We start from the raw sequence: 18,443 nt of genomic DNA, 5'->3' as shown, positions 1-18,443 counted from the left end.
TTCCACAAAGCACTCAGGCATTGGACACGCTATGGTAAACAAACTACATTGTTCGGTAGATATCATTCTAATTGTTTCTTAGTTTGGGTTTGCCGTGTGTTTCTTTTCTTTCTTTTTTTACTGTAGACGTCATTTACAAAAAAAGGGAAATTGCGGTTGGTACTCTTCTGCTTACTTTTCGAATCCTTTTTAATTTCTTGGTTCATTCATTGGTTTCACCCTCTTTATTTCACTTGTTTCCTGTCCAATTCTGTTTGATCCACCTTTTTAGGAGCATCATTTCAAGCCTTTTGCATCAGGCTGTGGTTAATAATGAGGACCCTCTCCTGTCTGGCTGGCCTGATGCTCTTTGGCTCAGCCAGTTGTATCCCCATTCACTTTGCATGGCATGCACTTTGACTATGTGTTGCAAATGTCACACTGCCCATTTGTCAACATGAATGTGACAGTTGAGCTGTGTTTGTCGTTGGTGCTTCTCTGGTGCTTTCTTATTTCTTTTTGTGGTTTTGTAGTGTTCATGAGATTTGCATGCATCTGACACTGTGGCAAGAGTGTCAAAAATACAGATTCTGTACCCTAATCAAGAATTTGGGGACATTTTCTTTTTGTATGCTCGGAATCAAAAAGAAAACACAAATGCATGCATACAGTTTTTTTTTGTCTACTACCCTCAGTCATTGTCCTATACTAAAAGGTGATTGTGCTTTTCAGAGCATGTGCTCCCTTTCTAACCTAGTAGCACGTTTTGATTTCTTTTCTAGAACTGCTGGACGTGCTAATATGGAATTAATAGTTAAACTAACCTAGATAACATTCTACTAACACCATTTTTGTGTCTGCTAAAGTACTTTTAAGTTGCAGTAGGGGCAATACTAACACTGTAGTATGGGCAGTTCACTAACTCTCACTAACTAGAACAGCATTCCTTTGAAGGCTTGCAGTCTTCCAACTAATCAAACTGGACAAAATAATAATAAAAAAACAAGAAAAAAGACAATGAAAACAGACATGAAAATGGGTTTCAGAAAAAAAAAAAACATATAGGGAGGTCTGTCATAGACAACAACAAAGAGAGGCAATAACATTGCAGTATATAGGCTGTCTGAGTATAGCGTGTCCTTTCCCTGTGCTTTGTTGTCTAGGTAACAATATCCGTGGATGGGATTCTGACCACCACAGGATATACACAAGAAGACTACACCATGCTAGGCTCTGACGACTTTTTCTATGTTGGAGGAAGTCCTAGCACAGCTGATCTGCCCGGATCTCCGGTTAGCAACAACTTCATGGGCTGCCTCAAGGAGGTAAACACACTGCACTCTGATGCTGGTGGGTGTGCAGGATATGACTGGCTTCACCTTAGGACACCAAAACAGGCCCTTCCACCCACACACTGACCTTGTCTCATAATTTACCCTTTAGTTTGTTTCTCCTCCTTTCCTCACATAGTCTCACGCACACTTTATTTTTCCTCTGCCGCCCCCTCGGTGCACTCACGACGTTATACAGATACAGACACACACGTGCATATTGAGGGGTCTGGCGTACCGCACAGTCACACATGAAGAACGTTGTCTGCGGCTGGAATTCACTCCAGGCTTCAGCTCTGTCAGGTGGACTTCAAAGAGGAGCAGTGATCCTGAGATTAGGTGGTTGAATTTTCATGAGCAGTCAGCCAACTGATACAATTAACACTTCACTATTCCTCCACCGGGGAATGTGCAGCACCAGACTGATCTCATCTTAGGCCACTTACATAATGACTAACCTTATTACTGTTATGTATGAGGTCAGAAGTAGTGGTATGCCTGTTAACTATAACTTCAACATGCTAGAAATGTGCAACTGGGTCATAACGCTCACCTTGAAAACACAGCACAAAAGCACACAACAAGTTGCAGAAATGCACATCACTGTTTGACATATCCTCTGTGAGGTGATGTATTGAATTCAACACATGTTGTATCTTGGATGCTTCATGGCCCTTTGAATCTGGATCATGACTTACAATACGTCATTTGTCACTTGCCCCTTGCATGTTGTAGTATTCTAGGAGTATATATGCTCTTTTTCCCTAGAGATTAAACAAGAGAGGGAGAGGAAGAGGTAATTTTTCCAACAGTAGGTTCATAAGTTATACCTCTCACTTTAAGCTGTACACTAGCATTTTTTATTTTTGCTGGTTAATAGGGATTCTGACCTCAAGCATTTACTTCAGGAGCCACCAGGGATACGCAAAGATATCTACCAGGCAGTCTCCAAAGTACTTCAAAATGATCTGTTCATTTATCTTTTAATTTCAAAAGCTGTTCCCCCTTTTCCTCGTCTCTCCTGTTTTCTTTTTTGTACCTTCTCTTGGTCCTTTGGTGTCCTACATTTTGTCTCTCACCTGAAGCGCAGGCTGTCATCCTCAGTGAACCTCGCAGAGAGGTCTGAGGCAGCTCTGTTTAATGAGCAGGCCGAGCGCAGACCACATGTCCACATGCCATGTACAGCTCATTACAGTCTGGTTTTTGAGGGGAGTGTCTTATTTAACTGCATGTCTATGAGGTGCTGCAGATGTGGTGACAAAGGGAATGGGATTAGTGCACCCCGAGCGTGATCATGTGCCTCAGTGAGCTGCCCTCACTGCTCTTGGTCTGCCTTACCACAGCGGCTGCTCTCTCTGTCCTGAGATCAAAGATGTAAAAATATGGAGCTTAGCTGGGATTGTTCTCAAGAGATTTCCCCTGTTTTATTTACTCCTAGGATCATTTAATATTTGATATTTAGTTTTACTAGACAATGCAGATGTCAATACCAAAAAAAAAAGAGAAAAAGCCTGAGCTCATACACTGTAAAATCAATAGTTATATTTACTAGGCTTTCAATTTGTTGTTGACGTTTTCGTACACTGACAAGCTGTCTGCATTCTCTCATCCAGCCTTTTGAATTACGCAGAAGTGGTGGTCACCTTCTGTGTTTGTCGTGATAACATATGAGTTGTGTGCTGTGGGCCCTGATTGATGGCATGTTCCGAAGTGGCTTGTTGCAGCACTCGTGTGCAGATTCCAGACTGAGTCGCCACGCCTGCCTGTTGGTTCTGATGGCAAAACAATCGGTGGTGCAGTAATAGCTCAGTTGTCACAGCCCTAGCTTGATGACAAATTAGTGCAGCACTACTAGTGCAGCACCAGTTGTAGCTCAGACCAAAGCTCCTTTGACTCTGAACGGTACCCTTTGTCTTGATTATAAAGAATTGATTTGGGTTTATTGGCTGTATCTGTTGTACCTTTACTCTACATGACTTAAGTCCATCTCCCATTCCTTTACTCCTTTTTAGATGATTTCTTATATGTGGAGATTCTTTTCAACTAACCCCTTTAATCCAGTTCTGTTTCCATGAAATCTTTAAAACATTTGTTTTTGCCCTCAGTCAAACTTTCTTTTATATATAAAGATGATAAAGATGTGGGAATAAAAGCCTGTCATTATCTATTTCCTGTTTTCCTTGTAGTTAAATGCACTCTGTTACAGTCAGTCACAAAGCATTTACAGGAAACTAAGCCTCAGTTTACCTAATTCTGATGCACCGCTGTGAGCTCCATCTACCTGAACAGTTAGACACAGTAGATCTGACTCAGTGATAAACATAATGCTCCATGCAAATGCAATCCCATCGGAGGTGTCCCCGTTTTCAGGTGAACGAATAAAGAACATGGGGCAGTGTTTTCCACAGCTGTAACTCATTTGATTTGTCCCGTTGAAAACAATATAGATTTACCATTAGAACTCTTTTGTTATGTAAACACATATGCTTACTAACCAAAAATGGAATCTAAGTGCTATCTGTCACTAGACAACCTTATCTTCCAATTAGTCCTGCTGGAGCTGTGTGGAAGAGTTCATTGAGTTGGCTTTTCCCCCCTGGAGGGCAGCTGTTAAACATTAATTGTTCCCTCTGCCTTTGTTATTGACAACTTTGCATTTAAATTCTCAGTTGTCTTCACAATACTTGCTTTGCAGACTGATTGACACATTACATTAAAGCACCTTGTGTGTGTGTATATGTGTGTGTTTGTGGTGAGGTGAGTTTGAAATATCATAACCACACTGATGCTGTAATGAAAAAGTTTTGACATTCACCAAAATGTTAATTAGTTTCTCATATGGAAATTGGATGTAACTAGACGAAGGGACTCTTCCTATTACAGCTGCACTTACACTAAACACTCTTTCATTATGGAGATTGGATAATGACGAGGTTATGGCTGTCTATAATTTTTTGAAAGACTGTTGGTAATTACACAAAATGACATGCAATGTAGCCCTACACACATTGTAGCTGTTTCTTGGTCTTTAGAGATATGTTTTGATCAATGATTTGTAGATTTACTTCACAAGCAGAATTTCTTATGCCTGTTATGCTGCTTTTATACAACTATAGAAATTAGAGATGAGTTTCAGGCACAACAGTAAATAAAAAGGATCAGGTTGGCAAACTGGTTGGTTGATATTTGCGCTGTACCATGTAATAATGATTCCTGTCTGTGGTTAATTGGTCTTTTAATGACATTACATTACATTCTTTGTAATGGCTTGCTACTGTCTGTCACTTCTGCTCCTTAGTGCTACGGCACTTGGCATCTCAAAGGTCACTGCACTAATTCACTTCATTTAGATAAGCACTCCGATGCCAAACCCTGTCTGGTTTACAGTGTCTGAGACTATAAACTGGTATTGATATGAAAGTTGAGATTTTTGCATTTCATCATTTTTTTTAAATTGTACAGTATACCGAATGTCACTATGTGTATGCGCTTGTGCTCATTTGTAATTTGCTTTAGAGAGGCATATCTATCATCTGCCGACTTTTATTCTAATCACAAGCTCCAACAGGGGCCTTAATCAGCATTTTACTCCACACCTGTAATCAAGGCAGCAGTTTAGATTTATCACTCTCCATCTTGCGTTTCACATGCAATCCCAGGAGATGCTACCCGATAGAATCATTTTCCCCGACCATTATCACCATTGCATTTTAAATTAAGGCTGTCTCTTCCTCCAGTTGACACTCATGCTAAAAGTCAAAATGGATGTCTCAACTAGTCACACTTCACATAGCCAGAGTGCACTGTCCATGTGTTGGAAAGGCTTCGAAAGGGTAGCAAAGAAAGCAGGGTGTTTGTGACATTTGGTGCCATGTAAACTCATTTTCTCATGCATAGGTGCAATGTGACAAAGATGACTGAGGGTTGAGCCGTGCAAGCCCTGCTTATGACACACTGTCCTTAGGGGGTGAAATGTCACATGGACAACTGCTGTTTGACATATCTAGCTCATTAATTTTTGAAAGCAGTTATACATAAGACTGATTAGATTGCCTTTAATGTCTCCATTCTGCAAAGAGCAAAACAAGTCAGTCCATCATTTTGAAGGTGAGATATGCCACTATATGTATGGCTGTAGAATTCACTTTCTTTCTCCACTCTACCTTAATTCAGGTCGTATACAAAAACAACGATGTGAGACTTGAGCTGTCCAGGCTGGCCAAGCTGGGTGATCCCAAGATGAAGATCCATGGTACTGTGGCCTTTAAGTGCGAGAATGTGGCCACTCTGGACCCCATCACATTCGAAACGCCAGAGTCTTTTATCATCCTCAACAAGTGGAATGCTAAGAAGACAGGCTCCATATCCTTCGACTTTCGCACCACAGAGCCCAACGGCCTCCTCCTCTTCAGCCACGGCAAGCCTAAGCAACAGCCGAAAGACTCCAAGAGTCCTCAGACTCTCAAGGTGGACTTCTTTGCCATAGAGATGCTGGATGGCCATCTGTACCTGCTGCTGGACATGGGCTCAGGAACCACAAAGACCAGGGCGGTTAATAAGAAAGTCAATGATGGCGAGTGGTACCATGTGGACTTCCAGCGAGATGGCAGATCAGGTAGGTTTCAAGGACATTGATGTGTACAGATCATAAGTAAATGTGAAAAAGAAATTAAAAAACAAAAAAGAAGAAGAAACCCACTGAAGTTGCTCCTCATCAGTAGTGTTTGAAAATGATCCAACAATTAAAGTTGATGTTATTTAAACAATCTGATCACTGAGTCATGCGGATATTTTTCCAGCTATCTCCTCAAACACCCAATGTCTAAAATTGCAGCACCTTTGTTATATTATGTTAGGCTTCCAGGGCAGCTGTATAGCAAGTTTATATATATTATGATGAACTATTCTGTAGTCTGAATGACTCTCACACAGTCAACTATCATACATACAATATAACATTCAGCTGAAACCCTGGGTACGAGCTCTGCTGTGCACTGCCTGCATTAGATAAGCTATTCAACTGCAACAGAAATACTACTGTAAGGTCACAGTTAGCTCTTCTGTGAAAGAAAATATCCATCACCACACCAAGGCTGACACTACATCACCACTGAAAACTAAATACTAGTTTGTACCACATAGTTGTTGCCAGCATTTCCAACCATTTAATGAAAAATGTTTTTTATCGCAGTCACCTAACTTTGGATGGTGAACCTATGTGTCATATGTCATGATTCCAGACACGTATTTGCCACAAAATAACTTTGCCCCCTTCTCCCGTTGTGTCCTCTAAGCCCCAGGTTGCACTGCTCTGGTCCCTGTTGATTTGCTTATCTAAGCAGCAATTTGTTAGCGTGTGCTTAGAGCCAAGGCCCTGCAATGTCATGCTGCAAATTAGATATACCCCTTGACCATGTTTTCCACTCCATCTCAAGGGGTGGAAATTAGATTAACTGTTTCATTACCCTAACCCTTAAAGCCAAGCTGGGATGTGGTCTAAATTGAGCTATGTCCAATGTTAGAATAGCTATAGAGCCCATTCATGAGATTTTTTAAAATTCTACATTCAGCTGCATGACTCATTGAGGGGGCTTACTGTATTTTATTTATTTTTTTTGTGAAACTAAATTAATTCAGCTCCAGTGCTCTAGTTGAGGTGGCTGAATAGAGTCATGTGCAGTAATAATACAGTAATGAGTGACTTGGATTCAACTTAACTGTGGAAGAAAAAGATGTGGGTGACTTCTCCAATAACATGAATCTACAACATTTAGTCATGGTACACCAAACTATAAGAAACAGTGTCTTACTAAATTAGATTGTGTTCATTATCTGTCCAGTAACGTCCAATCATCCACCCCCACATGCTAACATGCAGTACACACACACATTCACACACACAAAGCTATCGAACATATTTTTTTTTTTTTGTTAGTCGAGCTCACTCCGCTAGCTGTTCTCTCTGTCTGCCCTGCCTAAGTTTCCATGGAAACAGGAGGTGGTCTCTCCCAGGACTGAGACAGTTACTGCACAGTGCTGTGCTGAGCTGTGCACTAATGACATTTCAGAATAACTTTTCTTCCTTTCCTCAAGTCTAAGACATCAACATTTAGACGGGGACATAAAAAGGTCTCTACATTATGATGACTTCAAATGTGAGACGGGTAACAAAATGGCCTGAATGCTGAGACACATGTCCTCATACGCAGTGTTTGAATATACAAAGCACTTTTCAAATTAACCAGTGCTATTTTATCTTCGCTCACCCTATCATTTTAAGCCAATTAAATTCTGCAAGTCTGCAGTCCTCCTAAACCTCATCTTGCATCTCGAGATTTCCATGAGCTGTGCAAAGCACTATTGTTTGCAGTGTGTAATGATGTGTGCATGGCACCTCAAATGGAAGCATTATAATTTTTGCAGTTCTTTTGTACTGAAAAGGCCTCATGCGATTTCCATTCCCACAGGATACATGTAATTTTAATGGTGCATTAAATAGCAGATTTGTGCAAATCTAGTGATACAAAAACCTTCACAATAGCCTTTTGAAATGTGGATTTTTATAGAATTTTCCATTAATTATTTGTACATATTGATATTTGGGTGAAAGCAGAGCTGATTTAGAGCTTTCTGAAACAATGAAATAGTGTTTTTGTAGACATAGGCTTCAAAAGGCGTGTTTTTATAGTAGTGCATTCTGTGTCGCACTCTCATTTTTTACCTTTATGAGAGCCTGAATGAACATAATCAATACCTGTCAACATGCAATTCAGTTTTAATGTGAAGCCCAATAAAATAGTCCAGCCCCTCCGACAATGTAATGCTACAATGGCTCTTGTAGACTATTATACACCCCTGCACCCTTTTGTTATACTTTTTAATATTTGATAGAATTAAGGTAATTTTGAAACATACGAAAAGAATTCACTAATCCCCTGAGAGCATGAGTCACGAAACATATGGTAGGCTCAGCTTTTCATCTGTGTGTCAGATGTTTATTAATACACACCACCAAGCACATCACTCAAAACAGAAGTGCAACAAAACAGCCAGACATAATTATCTGCAGCCGGGTCCTCCATGTGCAACACTTCCTGCAGCCGTGACAATGGCGGATAATGATCCCTGCCCTATTTAGTTCAGTCGGCTCTTCCTGCAGGAAGCAACCCTGTAAATGGACTCTCGCTCTCAGACAGCATCTTCTAACCTCAATGCATTAGAGACGCTAAGAGACACTCTGCTTTTAAGTGAGGGCTTCTGGGCTGGGAGTGCCGTAGGTCACTCATCAGAGACATTACACGGACATTGCTCTGTTGTAGCTCCCACTTCCTGCCAGGGCACGCACGCCACTACTTCACACAAACATGTGCACACTTTACAGTACACAAACAGACACATATAGACAACACATCCCCACAGCCCACTCACAAGCTTCTCTCTCTCTACAGAGAATCCAATCACATAGAGAGATTTGGCCGTATCGCCCTAACTGGATTGTAGTAATCCCCTGTCTAACATGTTTTGGGGATGTGTGAGTGGGGTTAGGGGACATCATGCCAAGTTGAGCCTGGCTGCTGATGCAGAAAGTGCGAGAAAGATCTGAGCTGTCATTTGGACCCCTGCCTTCAAGTTTGATGATGCAGTACCACATACGGGTCAGGCCATAGAGAAGGAGAGAGAGAGAGAGAGAGAGAGAGAGAGAAACGTGGTCAAAATGTTTTAAAGTTGGCCGATCTTTGTCATCAGTACTCATTTATTGCCTGCATCATCATTTTGATCAACCCTCTTAAACTGTACACCCTGTACTTGCCTCTCAAGATATTATTTCCTGCTGTGTTCCCTTGTCTGCTTTCTTATCTGTCATCATATACCCCTCCCTCATCTTCTTTCCAGACATCTTTATCTCCATGTTCCCATCTTGTTCTGTATCCATCTCCTCCTCTTTTATGCTCGCTAGCGTTCGCCGAGACACATCCCCTTTCCCTTTCGGCTATGAGTACTGTTCCAAACATAGGCGGTCCTGCAATGTGTGTATGTGTGTTAATGTGTGTTGTGTTTCTCATGCTGCTAGCCTGGTGATGGCACATGTCCCCATGGGATTGTATAGTGCCTTCTGACTTAACATAGCTTGACTGTGTTTACACACTTCCTTACAGGACTGTGACAAGTGAGCAGAGCACTCTGAGCAGATGCCTGAAAGATGCTGACATCCTTCTCTTGTCTCCCACTTACATCAATTTAGACAGACATGCTTACCGTAGACTTACAGCATCCTTGTTTGCTGTTTGCGACAGTAAGACTTCAGTATATCACAGGATTTAAAGAAGCCATTAGATCATGAGTATTTGTGAACATATACTTCACAAAATAATCTCACAAACCAAAGATATTTTTCATACTACATCTACCTCCTGTCACATGGTGAATTGTGACATAAGTCAAGTGTAGATACTTGCGTCAGGATTCACTCTGACCACGCTGATGCTCATTCTTCAACCGGGCACCTGCTCTACTCCGAGGAAAGTTTCCTTGCTAATGAGTTTGATGTAGTGAGCTCGTTAGCTATAACCTGAAGGGAGCTGTTCTGGCTGCATGACGGGTGGCCCTTGCCAAGTGTGCAAAGCTTGGAAGTCACAACAGCTGTGGCTGGAGAGAGCTGGGGCAGTGGGTGGCGGCAGGAAAGTGCTGGAACAGATGCCTGGGGCCAAGACCCCGAGAAAAGAGCTGGAACATGTTACTGGGACCAGGTTAATCATTGTGCACTAGGTCCTTAGCTGTCTCTCCTGAAGCACTTTTGCAAGAAGGCTGGCTCACCTTGGCTATGAAGAACATACATAACCCAGATTATTTTTGTCCTATAGAGTGATTTCAGTATTTTCTGTCTTTTGTTGCCTCCTTTCTACAGATTTAACAGATCATAAAGCAAAGAAAAACACAGTTTGTGCTTTTATTGAAGGAAGATATACGGATATTCATCATATGTATAATTAATTTGCTATGTATATTCATGCATGCTAATGAGGGTTATAATGAAATGTGAAGGCCCCATTTAATGTCTAATGTGTCTCTAAAATGTGCCAGGCAGCTCTGTTGAAAATTCATGTGTGGCTTAGGGCTTGTTTCCCAACATAAACACTTTGACTGGAAAAGTAACTTAAAAGCTCCGCTCTTCTACCACATACAAGCAGTTAGGACTGTGCCATTTAGCCCGAGGCGATCAGCTAATAGCTCCCTCATATCTGCCATGCCATTCATCTGCCACTCAAAATGCAAATTATGACTTCATGGCAATTGTATTTTCGAGCATCTTTACGCTACTCTTTCTTTGCCTCTCTCCCCAGGCAGTGGCCTGCGTGGATCCTCAGCAGCACGGTATATAGATTACTGGACGAGGATGCGGGCAGTGGAGGCAGCCACCATTAATTAAAGATCCACAATAGATCCTGCACTGAGAGTAACAGATCCATATACAAATTAATCACCCCGGTCTGAGTCCCACAGAAAGGCCTTCCTCTCCACAGCTTTACAGTCCAGTCATGTCCGCTGTTGTTTACCGTGCTCCAGATCGAGAATTAAACCTGAATGAGAGCGATAAATCATGGTGGGGAAACACACAAACTCTCACTGCAGGTTTATGTGTTGGAGAGGCAAACAGAAGGAGAGACAGGGTGGGAAAAAAAACAGCCTACAGTCCGTTAATCAAGTCCTAAAAGATGGCTATGATGTTTTTTTTGTTTTGTTTTGTTTGGTTGGTTGGCTGAAATGATAGAGGGGCCAACAATTTTTGTTTTCCTCTCCTTTCTTTTTTATGACCACTGCTTTATAGATAAAGGAGATTTATTAAGGGAAATCCAAAGAAAATGGAGAGGATACTCGTAGGGATCCCAGATTAGGCTGTGAATAGGCTAGCTGTCCTGTGATTAATGCGTCTTATCAACACTCATCAGTCATTCTAAATGAAGAAAATCCTGACCCTGTCCAGATGGATAACTCTAATTAAGCTAATTTCTTCATCAAACCATCTTTAAGTAGGTCATCTCTGCATGTTTGTGTTACTGCAGAGCAGGTAGTGTATTTTGGCTTCTGGTACAGTCAGCAATAGGTGTTATAATCTGTCCATCTGGTGAATAACCTCATAGTTGTTCAAAATAAACTTATCCCACTCTATCTTATTCTATTTTTCAGGTACCATCTCTATCAACACCCTCCGTACTGCCTACACAGCCCCTGGAGAAAGTGAGATCCTGGACTTGGATGACAATCTCTACCTCGGGGGTCTGCCAGAGAACAAAATGGGGCTGGTGTTCCCTACTGAGGTGTGGACAGCACTGCTCAACTACGGCTACGTGGGTTGCATTCGGGATCTATTCATTGACGGACAGAGTAAGGATGTCCGGCGCCTGGCCGAGATCCAGAAAGCTGCAGGGGTCAAGCCCTCCTGCTCCAAGGAGCCTCCCAAACAGTGTTTGAGCAACCCCTGCCAAAACAATGGTGTCTGTAGAGAGGGCTGGAACCGTTACGTGTGTGACTGCTCCGGGACTGGATACCTGGGACGCTCCTGTGAAAGAGGTAGGACTTTATTTTTGTCTCATATCGTCTATGCAGCAGTCTGAAAGCATTTCTGTCTGGTGCACGTAACCTGGATTTGTCAGTGTGTCTACGATGCTACACGGTGACACACTTCACCATGCGTTGTCATGAGGTAGGCATGAGATTCTACAAATGTGAATATAACTGACAGCAAAGACAACCAGAAAAAGAATGATTTTAATTATATACACTATCGCTTTCGTATTCTCTGTCTGCAAGGGACCTCCATTCAAGTGCAAGTTGAACGGCATCACCAGACAAAAGCCTGCAGGTGGTCTTTTTATCGAGGCTGATGGTTGAACATCAGCAGCTCTCTAACAGCAAACCTGAAAGCAATATAAGACAGGAAAGAAAGTGAGCATGTGGCGATAGGCAACCACAGACAGACAAAGGCCGCGCTTAGTGTTGACTGGCTGATGTTAGACTAATTTGAGTGGCAGGTGACTGGTGCACCACTGAGACGCTGCTGGTCACGTCCACCATGCACACTAGCCTGTAAATTGGCTGTCTTCTGCTAACCATTTGGCTCATCAAACCACTCGCTCATGACCAGACCTGGTGCAGAATACTTATCCCAATTACCTCCAGAGAAGGGAAATAGCAGAAGTGAGTGTCACACAGTGAACTCTTACAGCTCCATGTCTTCGCTGGAGCAGATGTGCACCTGACTCTGCAGTAGTTCATCACATGGAAAGCACAGGTGTTCGTATTAAAATAAGAGGAGCTCCATCTCAGATTGCTCAGTAGTGTCTCATGTTGGTAGAGTTAAGGAATTATAACCTATATTTGTCTGTGTCTTTGTCTATAGTCTATTTGCTTGAAGTTAGCCCTTTGACCATCTTGCTAAACTGGCATCTATGCTCCACTGCCAATCCTTTTTGTCCTATTTGTGCTTTGTTGTATCTGTAATCTTACAGAAAATAGGAACCAGTCATGAGGAAATTTCTGTTTTCACTAAATGCAAAGCTCAGCATAGTCCCACTTTTCTGCGTGGTCAGTATTAGTTTGTTGACCTTTCTGACCAGCAGATTGCCCTTTGACCTCTTTGATTGAAATCTAACCGGATTAAAACAACAACCAGCTGCGTTAGGAAGCCAAATCCTCCACTTGCTAATATGGTCTGCTCTGAGGCAATTATTATCTGACTAAATTGGAATTTCAGGCTTATTTACATAATCAGACAGAGTGAATAAATATGTTGAATGTATGGCACATTCACTAAAAAGAGATTAGCAATATTAACTTATATTAGTAAGCCCGGATTCGGTTGTAATGGAAATCAGTTGAGAGTCACAGAATGTTATGCAATAGTTTTGCTTTTTAACTCAACCATAGAAGAGTGGCTTAATGACATGTTTATTTTGTATTCATGAATTAATAATAAGAGCATCAGCTGAAGTGGATATTCACTGTATGTAAAGCTACTCTGTACAGTGAATTTATAATGAAAATCATCACAATACCCTCGACCAACACAATGTTTGCTATGCATCCTTAGAAATCCCTACAGTCAGGATTGCTCTCAAGTGGTAAAGCTTTTATGTTGCACCAGTATGTATAGGCTTTTCATCATGAAATCTCAATGGAGCGTCAGCAGCAAATGAGCAAAAACAGTTAACATATGCATAATCAAGGCAAATGTCGACGAGAGCCCAAGCATGTCACACCGTTATCACAGCATGATGCATCTGCACAGGAACGACAGCAGGAACACGTTCTCTCATCGCGGAAGAAGTGAACTCCAGCTGGAATGTAACACATCCCTCGCAGTCACATGTGTCATCTCTACATGTGCTCGTACTTCTCCTCGGTGCTCAAGTCATTCACCTTGTAAAACAGTGTTGCCTAAATATTCTGTAATTGGGGTCTAGAGTGTCTGGCTGAGATGCTAATGATGCGGCTGGATGCTGGTGGAAATCTGCTGAGTCAAACGGACGCGAAATAAAACAGAAGTGCATGATGCCAGAGAGGTTTGATGTTTGCTGTCATGAATGTCCTATGACAAGTGACAGGCCCTGCGATTGCAGTGATGTGGTTAATGCTAAGACAGGACATTAATATTTAATTTTAGAGAAAAAAATTAGAAGAATATACGAAAGAGACACTGACACTGTCCTCCGTCTCTGATAAATGTGTCAGTTAGGCTTGGCTCTGCACTGCTCTGGGTCTCCACATGTGCGCTTCCATTCTAGCTAATGAGTTGACAGGAATTAGGGCATAGTATATGGGGGAGGTTGAGTGGGCATGGGATACAGATCGTTTCACTTCAGTAAGATAATTACTTATCCGGAGAGTGCTCTTGGATTCAAAAAGACATAATCCACTCTGACCTCAGCTGAAAACAAAAGCAGAAAACATGCAGCTCTGCATGAGTTTGAAACGAATTCATAGGAAGTGCTGCTTTTTACAGAGGTCTCTGCCACTATGACCCCCCCCCCCCCCCCCCTCCCTCCCAACACTCGAGCGTCTTGTGGCGGCTTTGGCTCGCCATGTCCAACTCTCTTGTTTTCTGGCTGTCTCTGCTCTGTGTATGAGACTGGCATTGGCGGGAGTGTGTGTGGGAGCAGTGGTACGGAGGACGGGCCCTGGCGTGCTGCCAGCTGTTTTGATGGCTCCAGATTGCCTCTGCGCTGGTAGGATGAAGCAGGCACCAGCAGGCTGAGGAGCTGTCAAAAGAATTACCCCAGCTCTCACTTATCCATGCATGGTGTACCACCCGGTGGCAAAATACAGCTACTGCATATGGCGGAGGAGGAGGACGACAACGAGCGGAAGGAACAGGAGGTGGGGCTTCGGAAGAGACCCATGGAGCTATTCGCCCTATTTTGAGAGATTTTAATTAAGCAGACAAAGCAATTTTCCCCCTTACATCCCAAATGTCTTCCCCTTCATTGTTCCTCCAGTTGCTAATTAGCCCAAATATTAGTCTTGCAGTGTGAGGCTAAGGCAGCCTCTCAGATGGTGTAGTAGGTGTGTTGCGGCACATGCACGTATTCCCTAATGAGGTGTGACATGCTTGATTCCAACACTGAAAGCACCTGCGTTATTTCACATAGACAGCGACTGCAGGTGGATATTTACTTACACATACCTGCGATGAATAAAGATAGGTGCTGAATATCAATATAGAGGTCGATATGCATGTGCTAGACACACATAGATAGATCGACATACTTACTGACATATGCACATGTTAGCATTGCACAGTGCTTTTTCTTGCAAGGATTTTATGCGCTTAAAAACGTATTCAGTTTGTTGTTAAATACAGTGATATACATCATGAACTGGAAGCATATTATTGCCAGTATCTCAATGTCAAATATCATGCTCCAAAACAAAGTCAACAACGCCAATATCTACAACATTTGAATAGAACACATAACACCATTATGTGTTAAATCAGTGTAACTATAGAAAAACAGTTTCTGTTAGCACATTTATTGCTTTTCAGAGCATAAAGCCATTTGCCATTGGCCCGAGGCTAAAGCCAAGAGGTGCAGAATGTTATTGCGTAATTGTGAAATGCCCTCAAAGGGGAATATGGCTGAGTTTTAGCATTAAAGCACATTTTAGCCATGCCCTGTGACAGCACGCTGTGTGTTAGTCACCATTCACCACACTAGAGTATAGTCACAAATTAGAGAAAACTGGTCCTCTCACGCCCTTAAGCAATGTACACAGATGTGCAGAAAATTGGTGGTAAAACATGGAAAATGTGACTGTAAGAGTACATTCTGGCTTTGATGTCTGCTTTCTACAGCCTCATGTGATAGATCTTGTTGGAGAGACCTTGATAGCACAGTCAAGACCAAAGATGGAAGATTAACGTGTAAATCATTAAGCTAAGTGGTAATTCTCCTTTAATAGTCTCAATGGGCTGAAAAAAGTAATTTGCAAATACTAAATCTTTACCATCTTGGCTGTGGCTTGTATTCCTGACAGCTGTTGAAGTTACAAATTCCACCACTCTTTGTGGACACACTGATCCATTTTCTATCCTTGCTCTCATTTCGTAGCCCTGATGAAGTTGTCGTACGGTCACAGAGCAACAGCCGTGAATTTGGCACATGATGATGCTGTTTCTTTCTGTATAGAAAAAGAATAGTGTCCCTCTATCTGGAAATCGTTGTTTTCACACATTTAATAGCCAGTGAGTCTGTTTCTTGGATTGTGTATACTAAGATACTCAAAGAGGGCTGCGGTGAAGAAGACATGAGCAGCTTTGAATTATTTATGATATCTCTGAGCCATGAAAACATTTTCCAAATGCCTTTGGCAGGTGTTTTCCGGCAAATTTTGAATTGGATTGGGCCTGGCGCCCTGATACTGTGGGACATCACAATCCTGTGACATGCAGCTGACAGCTCTCCCTTCCTGCAGCGCCTGTTCTCCTTAGGGGAGAACGCAGGAAGAACTGTATGCCTGTCTGCCAGTACTCCCCCTTGTTAGTAGCACAGCCTTATTTGTTACTTGTGTAAGTGGGTCCCCCCCACCACCACCCCTCCACCCTCCAATCACTCCTTGTTTTCTTGTGAAAATCAGAAAACAATGTTGTATTGTGCTTTACAAGATGGAAAATGAATGCTTGGTTTAGTTTGGTATGCTCCGTCTCCCCTCTGACAGCCTCCTGTAGGGTTGGCACAGACAGAAGCTCCAGCTTCAGTCCTCTCAATTTATTTTGATATTAAACACAGGAGTGCCATTAAAAATGACTTGGCCTCCAGGATTGGATTTTTGACAGGTGCTCACTTCACATTAGACAATGATTCCCTCACATGTCATCCTCCATATTTTCATATCTACCTGGACTTTTCTTATTTGTGCCATTTTAGACAACCTCTCAGCAGAGGTGACATCTTGGATGAAATGCAATGTTTACTCCAGTTGTGGTTAATTTAATCCATCTATTCAGTGTAAAAAAAATAAATATTCATATGAATAAATTGTTCTTCATTTGTATGAGATGTTGCAACAGGTACGTTATCATTACTTTTCTTCTGACCTTGATTCTTAGTAGGCGTTTATTCTTACAATAATGGCAGTCAATTGAACTCCATGCTGTTTAGTATATTTTTTTTAAAGAGGAAAGAAGAGATGGACACATTTTCATCATTATTGGTGCATGTGTTCAATTTGTCTTCTTGTGTTTTGTTTCCTTTCACCTTGAGTATATTTTCACAAGTACAATGGATCCCATTTCAGACTGAGGCATTTTAAAAGGGGTGAGGTTCATGCTGGAGCAGGAATTCTATACAGTGCAGCACTCAGATCTGTCACTCATTGTTTGGCAGTAATGGTTTTCACATCCCATCTTCCCAGCATAAACATATACCCGAACACTTACTGTTTATTTGTATACAGTATTATGAATACAGCTGCATATACAGAATATGTCAAATACTTGGCGCTACTCGAAAATCATCTCACTGGGTCTAAGTGCTCGCTAATATTACCGTGACAAATATTTTTCAAGTATTAGGATAGCTTGAACAGCAGCTCCATTTTTCCTGGCATCTGCTAACAGTTTCTAAATGCAGCTCTTTGCTTTAGCTGCCTGGCAGGAAGCAGACAGTTTAGCAGTGAGAACTCGTTTGTCACACGCCCCTGTCATCTGCCGCATACCCCAGGAGGGCGTGGAGAAATTGGATTTGGGTGAGGAATGTGACGGAGTCATCCCAGGGGATGGATGTGACATTGGCTCTGTGTGACGAGGAAGTGGTGATGAGGTGGTGTGTGTACATTGGTACCCTATCGCCCCCGCCACTCTCCATCTCCCGTCCCTCCAACTCGGCTTCTATCTGTCTCAGCACTGCAGCTGCAGTAATGGCTTTGTTATTGGGTTATGGTTTAGTTACACTACCGGAAATGCTGTTACAACCTCCTGCCAGCGTTAAACAATCTCCCCAGCATCTCTCCAGGCGGCTGCCTAATGCTTTGAGTAAATGCAGTCACCCTGAGCAGAAGCTCAATATTCAAGGTCCATAGACTATTACGATTCTGTCGCTGTTTTTTCTTCTTCCTCAGTCAATATCAATTTGTCCTTTTGTAGTTTGCCACTATTATATTGCAGATACAGAAATTGTGGATGCAAGGCTGCCACTTGTTCTCTACTAAAAAACAATACAAACACTCTGTTAGGTTGTATTTATAGAGTTGCATTTATTTCCTTTGCGGTAAGATTTGTTTGTCAAGATGTGTTTGGGTTTTTTTCCACGACTGTCCTAACATGCACCTGCCTCCATGCTCTGTGTTTTCACTGGCCACCACCTAAATTGGCACAGAGTAAGACAGGACTCAGACTTTGCAGGGAGTTGGGGTAGCTGTCAGCTGTAGTACACAGTGTAATGTGATGCTAGACTTGTGACAAGTCTTTACACACTGCTCCTGGATGACATATCTGTGTACATGCAGTTTAGGAGTCACTTACTCAGGGAGTTTTGAATTGACCCATTGATTTTGTGTTGTATTTGTAATTCTAGTGGCCTAATTGTTGGATTTATCTGTAGTCAGAATGACTTGGGACGCCCGCTGTCAGTGAGCTGC

The 18,443-nt window shown here is 42.2% G+C and overlaps 1 protein-coding gene across 26 annotated transcripts in view; it reads left to right on the top strand.

Annotated features, from left to right (window-relative positions):
• The window catches only part of LOC143327988 (neurexin-1a), a 252,337-nt gene that overhangs the window by 89,266 nt on the left and 144,628 nt on the right, over positions 1-18,443 (top strand). For 17 of the 26 annotated variants that reach the window (XM_076742767.1, XM_076742765.1, XM_076742755.1 and 14 more), the window contains 4 exons: positions 11-34; positions 1,143-1,304; positions 5,484-5,925; positions 11,496-11,879. In XM_076742767.1, the coding sequence (XP_076598882.1) occupies positions 11-34; positions 1,143-1,304; positions 5,484-5,925; positions 11,496-11,879 (1,012 nt within the window). The remainder of the gene's footprint in view (positions 1-10; positions 35-1,142; positions 1,305-5,483; positions 5,926-11,495; positions 11,880-18,443) is intronic. The other 9 variants (XM_076742741.1, XM_076742759.1, XM_076742758.1 and 6 more) reach the window with 1 other exon arrangement.

The sequence above is a fragment of the Chaetodon auriga genome, chromosome 11 (genome assembly GCF_051107435.1).
Source record: "Chaetodon auriga isolate fChaAug3 chromosome 11, fChaAug3.hap1, whole genome shotgun sequence".
Classification (NCBI taxonomy): Eukaryota; Metazoa; Chordata; class Actinopteri; order Chaetodontiformes; family Chaetodontidae; genus Chaetodon; species Chaetodon auriga.
Note: the sequence above shows the minus strand (reverse complement) of the source record. Positions and strands in the feature narration are given on the sequence as shown.